The sequence below is a fragment of the Meriones unguiculatus genome, chromosome 4 (genome assembly GCF_030254825.1).
Source record: "Meriones unguiculatus strain TT.TT164.6M chromosome 4, Bangor_MerUng_6.1, whole genome shotgun sequence".
Lineage (NCBI taxonomy): Eukaryota > Metazoa > Chordata > Mammalia > Rodentia > Muridae > Meriones > Meriones unguiculatus.
In genome coordinates, this window is record NC_083352.1 from 63,649,142 (window position 1) to 63,663,677 (window position 14,536).

General features: G+C 59.5%; 1 protein-coding gene across 2 annotated transcripts; it reads right to left on the reverse strand.

Annotated features, from left to right (window-relative positions):
- Positions 1-505: 505 nt before the first annotated feature.
- Positions 506-12,324, reverse strand: Jak3 (Janus kinase 3). 2 transcript variants are annotated; one of them, XM_021638144.2, is made up of 25 exons: positions 11,996-12,324; positions 10,095-10,287; positions 9,826-9,949; positions 9,555-9,666; positions 9,294-9,439; positions 8,818-9,106; positions 8,325-8,447; positions 8,075-8,232; positions 7,878-7,989; positions 7,190-7,376; positions 6,719-6,843; positions 6,492-6,623; positions 5,948-6,032; positions 5,530-5,657; positions 4,913-5,045; positions 4,636-4,787; positions 4,404-4,554; positions 3,802-3,941; positions 3,533-3,722; positions 3,256-3,380; positions 3,004-3,176; positions 2,238-2,355; positions 1,699-1,809; positions 884-999; positions 506-767 (listed from the first exon to the last, which is right to left on the reverse strand). In XM_021638144.2, the coding sequence occupies exons 2-24, from the start codon at positions 10,276-10,278 to the stop codon at positions 892-894; spliced, it is 3,306 nt and encodes a 1,101-aa protein (XP_021493819.1). In that variant the 5' UTR covers positions 10,279-10,287; positions 11,996-12,324; the 3' UTR covers positions 506-767; positions 884-891. The 2 variants fall into 2 exon arrangements, with proteins under 2 accessions (XP_021493819.1, XP_021493818.1); XM_021638143.2 differs by having other exon boundaries at positions 506-772.
- Positions 12,325-14,536: the final 2,212 nt, after the last annotated feature.

Consider the following 14,536-nt stretch of genomic DNA (forward strand, 5'->3'; position numbering starts at 1 on the left):
GCAGCACTGTGCCAGGAGACGCCCCCAACATTGAAAAGCAAGCCAGGCACCCTCGCCTTGTAAGTGGAGCCCACTTGTCTTGTGGGCACTGGAAAAGCTGGGGCAGGAGAATTGCTGTGAGTTGGAAGTAGTTTGGGCTGTGAAAGGGACGCGGTCAAAGCGGGAAATTGAAGCTGGGAGAGGGAGAATAAAGCCCGTTCCTCGACCAAAGGGCTTTTTCCCCCCTTAAGGGCTCTTGTGGGTGATTCGGGCACCGTTCTGGGGTGCTTAGGGCTGGCTCGGCCAGCTCCAGCCTTGGCCTCCGATTGCCCCTCCCCCGATCCAGCTTGCCTAGCGAGCCAAGGACCGCAGCTGGGCCGGAGGAAAAGGGGTGTCCTTGGGGTCTGGCCAAGGCCTCTACTGTGCCAGGTGTACCGCCTCCCGGCTCCGCACCTGCCCCCCTAAGCCTGAACCACATCCAGTAACTCAGCTCTCCTTCACCCCTACGCTAGTCACAAACCATCTCTTATTTTTATTGAAGTCATTTATTCATTCAACAAACACCCCAGGGCCCAATCTGCAAAGAGGCCATGCCGAGGCCTCACGGCCCCCAGGAGCCCACGGGCAGCGGGGAGCGGACAGACGCTGGCCCAGACCTGGGGTCAGGAGTTCGGGGATGTGGCTGGATTCTGGCTGAGGCTGGATGGCGGTGTTGGCACCTGAGGTTGCCGGGGTCGAGCTCTGCAGGACGTGCCGGGGAAGCAGGGCCTGGTCACACACTTACACCCCTGTTCTGGGCGTGGAGGGAGGTGGTGAGAGGAGATGCGGGGTGCCGGAGCCCGGAGAGGGCCAGCTCCCTGCCCGAGGGCGTGCCCCCAGCGCAGGCAACCGGGCTCGCGCTCACCCAGGCTGTTATCCCGGGTTTTCACGCCACAGCGCGTCCAGCTGCGGGCTCAGGGTGCCGAAGGCCGGCCGGTCCTGCGGGCTGGGTGCCCAGCACAGCTGCATGAGCTCCTGAACCTGGGGGGTGGGGAGGCGGTGCCTGAGCTGAGGGGCGTGGCTTAAACTCAGCTTAACGGTACAAATTTTAAATCTCCTCGCTCTGCTCCACAGCTCTCCACGCCCCCGACGAAGCTCAGAACAGAAACTAAGTCTGACTGTTGCCCCCCTTCTTTTGTCTGGAGACAGGGTCTCAGTAACCCTGACTGACCCCAAACGCTCCTGCTTCAGCCTCCAGATTGCTGGGTGATAGACACACAGCCCACATCTCAGCCCACCTTCGCTTCAACCCCCCCCCCCCCCGCGGCCGTGTCTCCCACTGGGAATGACTTTTCCCAGCTACTCCAACAGCGTTATTCACCCTGGGAGAGGCCTGCCAACCCCCAGAATCACAATCGCTTAGGGCACTCTAGCTCAGGGCGCTTGCCTAGGGTGTGGGTGTGGGTGTGTGTGGCCCTGCATTCAGTTCTCAGCACTGTAAAAGATAAGTAGGTAAAAGAAAAATTGAAATATGCATTCGAGAGCGGTTGTGGTAGCTCTCCTGCATTTGTCTTCTCAGACCACAGGAGACTGAGGCAGGAGGATGTCCAATTCCAGGCCAGCCAAGGTCTCACAACAAAGGTGAAAGCCTCCCTCATCCTGTAAAGCAATGGCCTTCCCGGCCAGGCCCCCTGCTGTCAATCAAGATTGTAATCTGGGAAACTGAGTTGCCTCCCTCACCTGGGTCGGGCAGGTGGGGGGTGGCGGGAGGCGGCGGCCCTCGGCCAGCAGCTCCAGGAGACGGCAGAGCGTGGGCCCCTCACGCTCTGACCCTATCATTCTCAGGAACTCCTACGGGAGAGGGCCAAGTGGGACAGGGGTCAGGAGGAGGGCTGGGGTCAGGAGGAGGGCTGGGGGTCAGGAGGAGGGCTGGGATCAGGAGGAGGGCTGAGGTAGGAGGAGGGCTGGGGTCAGGAGGACGGCTGGGGGTCAGGAGGAGGGCTAGGGGTCAGGAGGAGGGCTGGGGTCAGGAGGAGGGCTGGGGTCAGGAGGAGGGCTGGGGTCAGGAGGAGGGCTGGGGTCAGGAGGAGGGCTGGGGGTCAGGAGGAGGGCTGAGGTAGGAGGAGGGCTGGGGTCAGGAGGACGGCTGGGGGTCAGGAGGAGGGCTAGGGGTCAGGAGGAGGGCTGAGGTAGGAGGAGGGCTGGGTTCAGGAGGGCTGAGGTCAGGAGGCAGAACTGGCGGCTAGGAGGAGGGCTAGGGCGCAGGGCTGGCGACGCACGGCGGAGGGACTGCAGCTCTTGTCGCTGTAGGTGAAGAGCTCGTACAGCACCACGCCGAAGCTCCACACGTCAGACTGGCGGGAGAAGACGTTTTCTGAGAGGGACTCGGGGGCGTACCTGAGGATGAGACAGAGGCGTGGCCTCACGAGGGGCGTGGCTAGATGTGAAGGACCCCCGGCGAGGGCGCGGTTAGCGTGGGTGTGGTCAGCCTGGGCCCAGGAAGGGGGCGTGGCTTACGGAACCTGGTCAGGCAGCTACTTAGTAGCGGAGGCCGTGGAAGGTGGCTTAGAGACTGCCTGGCGCTAAGGGCGAGGGAGAGCGTGTGGGCGGGGCCAGGATGGGGCGGGGCTTGGGTCTGGTCGGCTTTGTGGGATGGGCTGTAAGACAGGGCCTGAGCCGGTAGGCTTAAGTCACATAAGGGAAGGAGCCAGAGAGAGAGGAGTAGGTTGGACAGAGGAAGATGAACGACGGTGTGGGTGGGGCGGGCCTCGTGGAGCATGGAGGGAGATGCGGGGCTAGAAAGGGGCGGGGCCTGGAGGGCAGAGTTTGGACTCCCAGGACGGAGTCAGAACGGGAAGGGGCGTGGCTACGCTGGCTGGCCTGCCTGCCCGGTGGGCGGGGTGCATCTAGGAGACCGTGGGCGAGGTCTCGCGGGTCGTGGCTACAGGGCGGACTCTGCTGGGGGCGGGGACTCTGCGAGGGCAGGTCTGGCGAGGTACTGCCGGGCGGCGGCCAGAGGGACGGCCTGGGGCCTCGGCTTCGCACCAGAAGATGGGGCTCTGTCCAGGCTCGCGGACCACGTAGTAGTCCTTTCCCAGCGGCAGCAGCTTAGCGAGGCCGAAATCCGCGATCTTCACGTGCGACTCGCTCTCCACCAGGATGTTGCGGGCGGCCAGGTCGCGGTGCACGCAGCGGCGCGCGCCCAGGTACTCCATGCCCTGTAGGGAGCCGTGAGAGCGCGTGGGCCCGGGGCCGCGGACCGCAGCTGCCCAGCCCCTGCCTCAGCGCCGGTCGCACCTTGCAGATCTGCCAGGCAAACAGCAGCAGGCGGCCGGTGTGCAGGCGCGCGCGGTGGCGCTGCAGGAAGTCCCGCAGGCAGCCGCTGGGCAGGTACTCCATCACCAGCCGCAGGCTCTGGCGACCTGCGGACAGCCACGGAAGCGCTTGCGCACCTTCTACAGGGCGCATGGGTTCGCTCAGGCTCAGTGGGGTAGCGGCCTTCTCAAAATGGCCTGAGTGGGAAGGGGGTAGAAGCGGGATTCGAACCCGCTACAGAGACACTGCTGCCGCTCACCGGGCCCGTAGCTGACTCCCCGGTACTTGACGATGAAGTCGCTGTGCAGCGCCTTGAGGATCTGAATCTCCCGCTGGAAGTCCCTCTGCTGGTCTGGCCCGCTGTGCTGTAGCTGCTTCACTGCCACCAGGGGGCCCGTGTTGTCCCCCAGAGGGTCGTAGCGGCACAGTTCCACGCTGCCGAAGTTGCCCTGTGGGTGGGAGGGCAGCCGGCACACGGGGGCTCCGCTGCAGCGCCCGGCCGCCGGATCCACTGCCCCGCCCACTCACCTTGCCCAGCAGAGAGATGTACTTGAGGTGTCTCTCCTCGAAGATGGAGGGGTCCTGACAGGCGGAGAGCGGCGTGCCACCGCACAGCTCGTCTCGGGGACTCAGGCTGCCGGGCGTGGGGTCCGAAAGGAGCTCGTAATCTGGGGGGGTGTCACACGAGTAAGTGGGGTATCTCTCTGCTCCACCCCAATCTGCCTTTCTGTGTGAATGCCACCTGAGCATTGCCCTCTCAGTGCACATGACGCGCCCACGGGGACCTCGTGGGGAGTGGAAATGATCACTGTCCCTGCAAAGGCGCACTCTGTGGGACCCCATCGGCCTGTCACCCGGATACCCTCAGATGAGAACATCGAGCTGACAAAAATTTAAGATTAATAAAGCCAAATCCCGGCGCCCGGGAAGGTGAGGCGGTTAGAGCTGCAGTCTGGGGCTAGCCAGGGCGTAAAACAGATCGAGTCCCAGTCCAGACGCCCGTTTGTTGCAGCAGCTGTCTTAGCCCCTGCTGGCTGCTGGGGCCACAGGCCTCCCTGGACCCAGGTCGGGAGCCCTTCCTCCTCCCCACCCCCAGGGAACCCCACCCCCGACCGTCCCGGCTCGGGCACCAGATGTAATGAGGCCGTTGAGGTCCCGAAGGATGGCTCGGAAGGAGGGGCGCCGGCCCGGGTCGTAGTCCATGCACTGTGCGATGAGCCCCGCCAGCTCCGTCCACTTGGGGGCGGGCAGCTGGCCCCGGTCCTCGTAGAACTTCAGCTTCTGAGGGGCGAGGATGCCGCCAGTCACGGGGTCTAACCTTCCCTCGCGACCCCCACCCCGCTCCGCAGGCGCCGCGCTGACCTTGGCGGGTTCTAGGGCGGTGATGTGCACGGGCGCCCCGCTGAACACCTCCCACGCCGTGGCGCCGAAGCCCCACTTGTCAGCCTCCAAGCCGAGCGCCTGGGCTTCCTGGAGACACTCCGGGGCCACCCAGGGGATCCTGTCGGCGAGCACTGCAGGGCGCGGGAGTGAGAACGGCCGCCCGACAGAGCGCCCCCTGGCGCAGTGCAGGCCCCGTGCGAGCGCGCAGGGCTGCAGACAAGGACACAGCGAACAGCTGGTGCCAGACTGTACTTACTTTCCAGGCTCAGCACGGTGGGGCTGACACCAGGGTCACTCAGCTTGATAAAGGGTGGACTCCCATCAACCCCCTCGCGAGCCAGGAGCACCTTCCGGGCTGAGACATTGCCATGAGGGAGGCCTTTGTCCTCCTAAGCGTTCCAGGCATAGGGAAATGTGGGTGAGCATTTGATAACGAACACTGTTAGGCAAACTCCTCTGCGTCCTTCAGAGCCCATTGGTTGCCGCCCAGACAGAACAGGCCGTGGCCCCTGATGGCATGCCTTGGTACCCTCCTCTCCTCTTATACCCACCTGACCACACCCTGCCCCAACACTTGTCCACCCATTACCACCCATTACCTTCTTTAGGGACAGTAAAAGCCCCTCAGCCTGAGACTCAATCTCCCTTCTTCTCACTGTCTTCACCCCCACCCCAGTTCCCTCCCCAGTCTGGCTTCCTCACTCGTTGCTCTGTACCCCGTGGGTGCACAGTCCTCCCTCAGTGCTCTAAGCCTGCTCATGTCCTGTTCCCTTGTTCTGGATGTCCTTACCGAGCTCCTATACACACTACAGAGCCCACTTTTATTTCCCCATCTTCAGAGGAAGCCTCCCTGTGGACTCAGGGGACACTCACCAAGTAGTTGAGGGCATAGGCCAGTTGCTTGGTCACCTGTAGCTTCCAGCTGGCCGCCACCAGATGGCCACGCTTGCGCAGATACGTGTCAATTGCTCCTAGGTACACAAATTCCTGCACCATGATGCCTGGGGATAGGAGAAGAGAAGGGCTGGTGACACGGGGGTCACCATGCTTAGCTGGCTCTGCCCCCATGTGCCTTCTGCTCTTAGCACAGGCTGGACTTTTGTTGACTCTCTGCTCAACTGAACAGATACAGGCAAGATTCAGAGGATGTGTGAGGAGCAGCCGAGGCGAACAGCAGTGAGCCAGCAAGGTGGCCTCGGGGCTGGGGTGTGGATGGGTGAGTGTGTGGAGGCTCCATGCACATCCCCGAGAGGGAGGGGCCGGGGCTGGGGTGGGGGCAGGCCAGGCTCACTGTCTCCCGCCACGCAGACGCCATGCAGCAACACGAGGTGCGGGTAGGACACCTGGCTCATCAGGCTTGCGGCTTCCAGGAAGGACTGAGGAGGGGAGAGCAGAGGATGCGTGGATTCCTCCCCGACGGTCCTCAGTGGGATGCCCACCAGCTCCCACTGGGCCCATAGCCGGAAGTCCTGCTAGAAGCTATCTCCAACCTCTCACGTGATAGGGAAGAGCCAAAGCCTCGATCTCCCGTGGCCCTGCCCTTGCAGATGCTATGTCCCAGGTGGTTGTCATCCCTTTGTTCCTCTCCAGCCTTTGCCTGGCTGACACGGCTGGCCCTCAGGACTACAGCATGCTGTGTCTGCAGCTGCTGCTCACTGCCAGCTCAGTGTGGCTGCACTCCATTTTGGTTTGATGGAGTCTGGCTATATTCCTGCATCTGGTCTTGAACTTCTAGGTTCCAGCAATCCTCCTGCCTCAGCGTCCCCCAAAAGCCAGGACAACAGGTCCCAGTTCCTTGCAGGGCTTGTGGCCTTCTGCTCTGGTCCCCACCTAACCTCCATGCAGTTCTGGTGTCTGGCATCCATGACCTTCAGGAGGACTTCCGTGTCACGTGCCTCACCATCCACCTCCTCCCGCCGGCGGCCGCGGTAGATCTTGGTGAAAGAGCCATGGCCTAGGTTCTCGTGCTGTGGGAGAAATGTAAAGGGAGCAGCAGCTGACAGCGGTTCCCGAGTCCCTGGAGAGGGGCCCTGGCCCTGGCTCCCACCTCCGGGACCCTCACCCACTCCAGGCTGTCCTCTGGGATTGTGTGGAAGCTCAGCTGGGTCAGCACGCAGCAGGACCGGGAACGGCCGGGGACTGGCTGGGGAGTGCAGCCCCTTCGCACCACGATCAAATTGGACTTTTCTGGGGAACCAGAAAGCAGAGATCAGAGGTGATAGGCAAAGGTTTCCAATATTTAGATTACTGGGATTTAGCCTGGGGACCCCCCAGAAGTCGCTGCTGAGATGAAAGCCCTGGGCTCTGGGCAGAAGGGCCACCATCGTCTGCATCAGCAGGTACAGTGGAGTGAAGAGACCTGCCCCAGCAGGAGTTCGCCTGTGAGCTCACACAGGAAGAAGTGCGAGGTGGCAGCTAACTGAGAAAAATGGACTTTGAACCTGCAGACTGTGTTTTCTGTCCGGATCCCCTTGTTCCTCGGTTTCTGCCACCACCCCAAGAGCTGCTGGGAGGTGGGGAAGGAAGAGCTCACCCTTAGGTCTGGGGGCACAGCAGGATGTGAGGCGCAGGGCAGCGCCTTCCACGTGCAGCCCGGAGTGCCAGCAGGCTGCGATCAGCTCCCGCAGACTTCTGTGGGACTGGCTGAGGCCGACCAGCACAAAGGCCCCGCGGGCGTCCCGGCGGATGAGGCAGCACTTGCAGTCGGGGCCAAGGGGGGTCTGCAAAGGGGAGCTGCACCAGGCGGGGAGCGGAGGCCCCACCCTTTCCTGTTCTCCCGGTCCCGTCTGCAGCCTCGGCAGATGAATGCCCCTGAAGCTGGCAGTGTGCTCCCTGGGTGTTTCGCATTTTTAAAATGATGTTTATTTTTGTGCATTTCTGTGGAGATGCGTACCACTGTGCATTTGTTGAGGTCAGAGGGCAACTGGCGGGTGGCGGTTCTGTTCCTCCACCATGTGAGTGCCAGGAATTGAACTCGAATCCTCAGGCTTGGTGGAAAAAAACTTTCTCCCCACGAAACAATTTCTCTCACCCCACCCCCTCACACAGTTTTTGATGCGCAGTCTCTATGTAGGCTAGCCTGTAAACTTGACCCTCCTGCCTCAGCCTCTTAAAATCTAGAACTACAGGCCAGTCTCTTCAAGGAAAAATAAATTCTTCCCATTCTGTCCCACCTCAGGCATCATCTCCAGAAGCATTCCTGGCACCAGCCATGAACCAACCTGGATGCAGGCCGTGAGAAGAAAGCTGTCATAGTCCTGCGGGCTGCGGCGGAGAACGTAGGTGCCAGGGAGGGAGCCAGCAGCTTTCAGCTTGTGGATGGCAAAGTCTAACCTAGGCCAGGACAGAAACCAGGTCAGACCCAGGTCAGACCTGCTGCAGGCTACGGCCCCACTGTCACCCCCGGGCCGCTCCTCACGTGATGGGCCCATGGCACAGCTCTGCCTCTTCCTCCAGCAGCCGCGGAGGCGCCACCTCCTTGCAGAAGTAATGCCTGGAGTCGCAGATCAGACGGAAGTAGCCATCCACGAGGGCCACAAAGGACAGCGCCTCAGGTAGCCCCGGGAACTCCGCTTCCTGCCCGGGAGAACTCTTCAGCTATGAACAGAGCCCTACGGCGCCCACCCGTTCTAAGGGTCAGTACCAGAGCAGCGGGTCCCAAGACCCACCAGGATGTGGCTGTCCATTCTGGTGATGGTGACCAGCCGGTGCTCCCCTGCCGGACCCACGCGTGGGGCATGCTTGATGCTGACATCCACGATTTCAGGAAAGTCACAGAAGGTTTGAAAACGCTGAGGAAGAGAGGATGGGCAGAGGCTGGGGGATTACAGGCCCATCCCGTCTAGCCTCTTTCACACTCACTCTCATTTCCTAGAAGAGCCTGGCCTGGGCGGGCCGCGCCCACCGGATCAATCCGGACCATTCCCTCGGTCTGACTCCGCCCTATTTAGCCCCGCTCCAGGTCTAATTCCAGGGAAGATCTACCCCTGGTCCCGCCCCGAGTTGGCCACGCCCACTAACTAGCCTCGCCCCTGGATCGGTTCATGCAGCCCCGCCCAGACTGGCTCCTTTCCTGATTGGTTTTTCCTGCTTGGCTCCACCCTACACTGCTCCGGTTGGCTTTTCTTACTGCCCCGCCTAGCAAGGCCACGCCCCCAGCACCTCCTGGTCCCCGGAGCTCCATGCGATGCCGCTGCCTCCCGCCACGCGCAGGAGCCCTGGCTCCTCCTGCGCTCCCGGGAGCCCCACGCGGAAGGTCTCCGCGGCGGCAGCCTCTGGGTGCAGCCGCTCCAGGTCCAGGATGTACTTGACCATGAGCGCGTAGCGGTCCGTCTGGCAGGCGACCACGCGGCGCAGCGCCTGAAGGACGGTCCTGCGGATGCGCTTGCGCGTCATGAAGCTCAAGCCCCGGATCAGGTTGCGCAGGCTGGGCGGCAGGCAAGCCTTGTAGCTGTGGGTGGGGAGCACGCCGGGCATTCAGGGTGGGAGGGGACCTATCGGCAGAGCCAGGCTGAGGGAGAGGTAGCTTCGGGAGTGGGCATTGGGAAGGAGGTATGTGCAGGAGCTGAGTAAGAGGCAGCGGTAGGGCTCCGGCCCGCAGCCGAAGGACACAAGAGAGGGTGGCCCGAGGCCCTCACCTGATGCTCTTGAGAAGCTCTCCCGGCCGCTGGGCCTGCTCACGAGCCATCCGGGCCAAGTCCAGCACGGCTAGGCTCAGGAACTCTCCCTGCTCCTTCAGGCTGAGGCCCACGGGAAAGCGCCCGCTCACCAGGTCACTGCGGTGCTAGGTCGGCCATAGGAGGGGGGTCAGGTGAAGTCCTGCTCAGCCCGAAGCTGGAAGGTTCTTTCTTGGGGTTCCCCCAGCCCCGGTTGAGCGTTCCCCACCGAAGTCTACCAACCTGGGCAAAGAGGCTTTCTAAAACATGTAAGTCAAGGATGGCACTGGTCAAATCTTTGCGCAGCCCGAAGCGGTAACATGTCTCCAGCCCAAACCAGTCGGGGAAATAAAAGCTGTGGGTTCCAGAATGGGGTGGTATGCTCAGCTCTGGCTTTACAGAGCTGGAGTTGGGTCACTGGTGTGCCGCGTGGCCTACAGCAAACAGCCCACCCTCTCTGGTCAATAGCTTCTACTGTAGACTGACTAGGTGAATGGAGGGGCTCACTTCCTACCGGAGCCTGTAGACCAAGACTTGAGTGTCCATGTCCTCCACGGAGAAGATGTGGCTTGGAGGGAACCAGCAAGACAAGTCCTCGGTTGACAGAGCGAAGAGCGAATGATAAACAGGCAGGATGCCTGAAGGGATGGGCTCATTAGTTCACCAAGTCACCCATGCAGTCCTTGATCCTCCCTTACCAAACTTCTATACATCCCTCAAAGCCTCAGCACCAGTGCTGACCTCTCAGTAGTTGCCTTGCTCAGCCCTAAGTGGCCCACTCACCACAGGCCTTGGCAGCCTGCACACACAGATCCTCAGCCACGTAGTCCCCAAAAGAGAATGACAGTCGCTGGGGAGGCCCAGGTCCCCGGGAAGGAAGGAGCACGTGCAGCGCCCCTGCTTCTGAGGATGAGAGGCTGCAAGAGCGCTGCGGGATCAGAGGTGTCTCTTCACTTGGAGGTGCCATGAGTGTAACCTAGAGAGGCAGAGAAGGGCTTCTGACTGAAAGATTGGAGAGGAGCCGCAGGCCCTCAGGTGACAGACAAGCTAGGGACCGGGTGTCTTCTGGTTGTGTGTGAGCACCTCCTTGTGCTTCTCCGCAACCAGGGCAGACATCTCCAATTGATCCACAAGCCTCCACATCCCTAGCCAGCCAAGTCAATACCCCAGACAGGCATGAGCAATCAATGGCAGATACGGAAACAACCCTCAACAGGAAGCAGACGGGTTTAGAGGGACAATTGTCATATTCTCTGTGGGTCTTCAGGGTCACAAGACCATCTGAGCTGGGGCCAGAGGCCTCTGTGGTGGGCACTTTGTGCATGAGTGTTCCATCCCTCTCTGGGCTCTCTTCACCCTATTTAATTCCTCTTTGGTTCCCAGGGCAGTGCGGTTCGCTGAATGGGCCTAGGTGAAAACAGCTTCCTTAGAGCTGTTGAGGGCAAGATATCGGGCTAGCCCGTGAGAAAAGGCAGGAAACAGAGCTCAGACCACAGTCCTACACCTCAAAGCCATGAAGGTGGCTGCAGCCAAGCCTTCCACCTCCAAAGTTCGCACGGTGGAAAGAGCTGCCCCCTGACCCTGCACGAGTGCCCCTCCGGAACAAGTGCGCACCACCACAAAACTCCACAGGTGGAGACAACATGGACGGCCAAGGCCAGCCTAGGCTGCATGAGATTGTACTTAAAAACAAAATTGGGCAGGCACACAGGAGGCAGAGGCAGGTGGCTCTCCGTGAGTTCCAGGCCAGCCTGTCCTACAGAGTGGGTTCCGGCACAGCCAGGACTACACGGAGAACCCCTGAATCAACAAGCAAACGAACAGAAATAGGTAAGTAGATAGCTGAACAGAGTGCAGGGGACAGCCCAGGCTGAGAGCCCTGGTGGCTCAGAAAGGCCCACCGCAGTGGCTCACAGCCGCCCGTGGGTCCTTCTGGCCTCTAGGGGTAATGTGCCCCAAAGCTTATGTTCCCACAAAGCTGGAGAAGAGGTAGCACACGCCTTTAATCCCAGCCCTTAAGAGGCAGAGACAGGAGAATCTGATTTCGAGACCAGCCTGGTCTACAACAGATTGAGTTCCAGGACAGCCAGGGCTACACAGAGAGACCCTGTCTCAAATCAAGAAAATGAAGAAAGTTTTAACCTACTACTGGATGTGGTGGAACACACCTGTCATTACACGTTTACGATCAGATTCTGTCACAATTAGGTTGGGCAAGGTGGCTCAGCAGGTGAAGGTGCTGCCAGTGAGCCTGACAGTCCGCAGGGCCCACACGGTGGAACGAGAAAACGCACTTCGGCAAATTGTTCTCTGACCTCCGATCGTGCGTGTAGCACATACATCCCCACAGAGTAAAGTTAATAAAATGGTATAGAGGTATATAAAAATGAAACTATCATCATCTTCCCCAGCTCTGTGCTCCTGGAGGGTCTGCAGGAGGACTGCTGGGAGATCCGAGCTACAGAGGGAGAGCCGGCCTCAAGATACAAAATGAAAGACAAATCCACAAAGGGGATACGAACCTCGGCCGTGAGCTTTACCCCAAACGTAAAGTTCCGGCCCTTTCCCTCCCGCTGAACCCGAGGGTGGGGGCGGGAGCCTGCGGCGCATGCGCGCGGCTGCGGCCGGCCGTGCGGTGTCCAGGCTGCGCCCCCCACCCGAGCCCCCGCACCCCGCGTTCCTACCTTCAGCCGCGCCGAGGCAGGGGCCGTGGAGCTGCGACAGGAAAGTCCCCGCTCCTTCCTGTGCGGCCCCTGAGCTTCCTGGCCGCCGTCATTTACGGAAAGTCAGGGCGCCCTGGGGGCGGGGCGGGACACCAGAGACCTGTGCGGCTGAAGGCCGGGGTGCTGCTGGGGACCTCAGTGCACAACGCCCCCACCTCCGGCCCCAGGCTCCTGTCCACGCGTGTTCTTGGGGTCACGTGGGCCTGCCTAGGGCCTGGACCTGCTGCCGCCGGCACACCTTTCAGGCTTCCGTTTCCACTCCGCCCTCAACCTTTAACCTGGTAAAGGATGCTCTGAGCAATGTCAAATAACACAGCCGGGTGGGGGTGGGGAGGCGTGGTAGCGCACGCCTGTAATGTGCCTCAGGGAGGCAGAGGCAGGCGGATGTGAGTTCGAGGCCAGCCTAGTCTGCAAAGAAAGTCCAAGATAGCCAAAGCTACACAGAAAAATTCTGTCTCAAAAACCGAAAACAACAAAAACACAATGGGAGGAAAACCGCCAAACCTCTGGGCCTCCCAGTCCTAATGAGCTAAGAGGGGCCCTGTCCTTGGGACCCCACCCATCGCTGAGCAGGCTCTCACTTCCTCTGAAAACCTCCTCCTATCCCCGTCCTGTCCAGATCAAAAGCTATGAGATGCTGCCCTGCAGGGTGCCTGAGCCGTGCAGACGCTCGCCACGCAGTAGCTTGACTTGAGATCCATCCCTGGGCCCCACAGGGGCAGCCTGGAGGTTTCTGCAAAGAACTCATCCTCCATCCCTGGCTCTGCTCACATCCAAAGCCTCCTATCAGGCTGCCGACCCACTTGTGCCTCCATCTGTTGCTAGTGGGGCAGAACTGAGAGTGAACCTCGCGGGAGAGAACTTCGTAGCCGGTTCCCCTAAAGCACGCCAAGTTCTGTTCTCTTACTTCTCTTCTGGAGCCTCAGAGCCAGAGCACCAGCAGCTCCCAGAACACCAAGCACAGCAGGCTAGGCTTCTTGGCCTGCTGCTATGCTTGGGAGAGGATGAAGTGAGGAAACAGACACCAGAAATGGTGATAAGATAGCGGGTGTGACGCTGTGGATGAGGCAGAAGCCTGACAGAAAAAAACAAGATGTGCCACAAAGCTCACTGCCGAGCCCCTGCTCTGACTCCTCAGTGAGGGTCTGGGGGTGTGGCTCAGGGGTGGAGCCTGGGTAGAGTTCACCAGTGAGAGGCAGAGGTCGTGGCTCAGACATGAGACGTCATCCCAGGTCCCCTCTAAAAAGGATGATGGATGCAGTGTCGTGGTAGGGAAGACAGAAGGATGGCTGGGTGTTGCTGGGGGCCTTAGCTCCAGGCAGCGACAGAACCTGCCTCAAGGAAGTGGGACACAGCAGGACAGGGGATGTCCTCCTCTGGCCTCCACAGTCACATGTGAACATGAAGAAGGCACCTACACGGCTATTGTCAAGCATGGCCGCACTCAAGAGCCAAGGCAGTAACCGTGCTGCAAGGCTGCGCCAATCCTGGTCCACACATTAAGTTTCACACCTGCTTAGGCTACACAACTAAACCATCTTAAAAAAGAAATGAAAACATTTTTTGAAAGAAAAAAAGCAACTGTTGTGTTCCATTATAAGAAGTTCAGGGACTGGGAAGATGGCTCAGTGGTTAAGAGCACTGGCTGCTGTCCCAAAGGTTCAATTCCCAGCACCCACTTGGCAGCTCACAACTGTCTGTAATTCCAGGATCCAACACCCTCACACAGACATACATACAGGCAAAACACAAATGTGCATAGAATAAAAATAAATAATTTTTAAAAGTTCAAAGCACAGAAAAACATAACTATGTTTGTGAGAAGCAGGAAGAAAAATGAGGGAATTAAGATTTTTGGACAGGGAGGAAGCAATGGGGACCCTGCAGGTCTGGTCCCCAATTCTGGTCTGAAGTGGCCTTGCCTCTGCTTTACTGCTGATAGCTAACTAAAAATTACTTTTAAGAACTGGAGTCCTTAGGATTCTCAGGTTTTTAGGTTTGAACTCAAATGAGCTGTTGCAGAAACACAAGATCATTTGTTATGATCCCTCTTCTGAAGGTGGAGAAACCGAGGCACCAAGTGTTGGGAGATACTTTGGAATATGGGGGGAACCTAGCACTATGCAAACCAGGCCCCACCCCTCACTGGGAGATCCTAGTCAAGGGATCTATGGGTGTTCAAATAAGAATCCCTCCCCCCCAGGTTTGCCACCAGAATAGATACCGTTAGGAGGTATGGCCTTGGAGGAAGCATGTCACCGGAGGTGGGCTGATCAGCTTCAAATGTTCAAGCCAGGCCCAGTGTCCCTCTCTTCCTGCCACCTGAGGATCCAGATGTAGAACACTCAGTTTCTTCCCCATGTCTGCCTGCATGCTGCCATGCTTCCCATCAGGACTAAACCTGAAACTGTAAACCATCCCTAATTATTATTATTATTATTATTATTAATTTTGTAAGAGTATCCTTGGTCATGGTGTCTCTTCACAGCAATAGAACACTGA

Bases quoted from the DNA above. Each gene is read 5' to 3' on its own strand.
- Jak3 (XM_021638144.2), bottom strand. From the start codon at position 10,278: ATGGCACCTCCAAGTGAAGAGACACCTCTGATCCCGCAGCGCTCTTGC. The intron at 6,624-6,718 runs GTGAGGGTCCCG...TTTCTCCCACAG, and splicing joins CAGAGGACAGCCTGGAGTGG to CACGAGAACCTAGGCCATGG. The intron at 5,046-5,529 runs GTGAGTGTCCCC...TGGAACGCTTAG, and splicing joins CCTATGCCCTCAACTACTTG to GAGGACAAAGGCCTCCCTCA.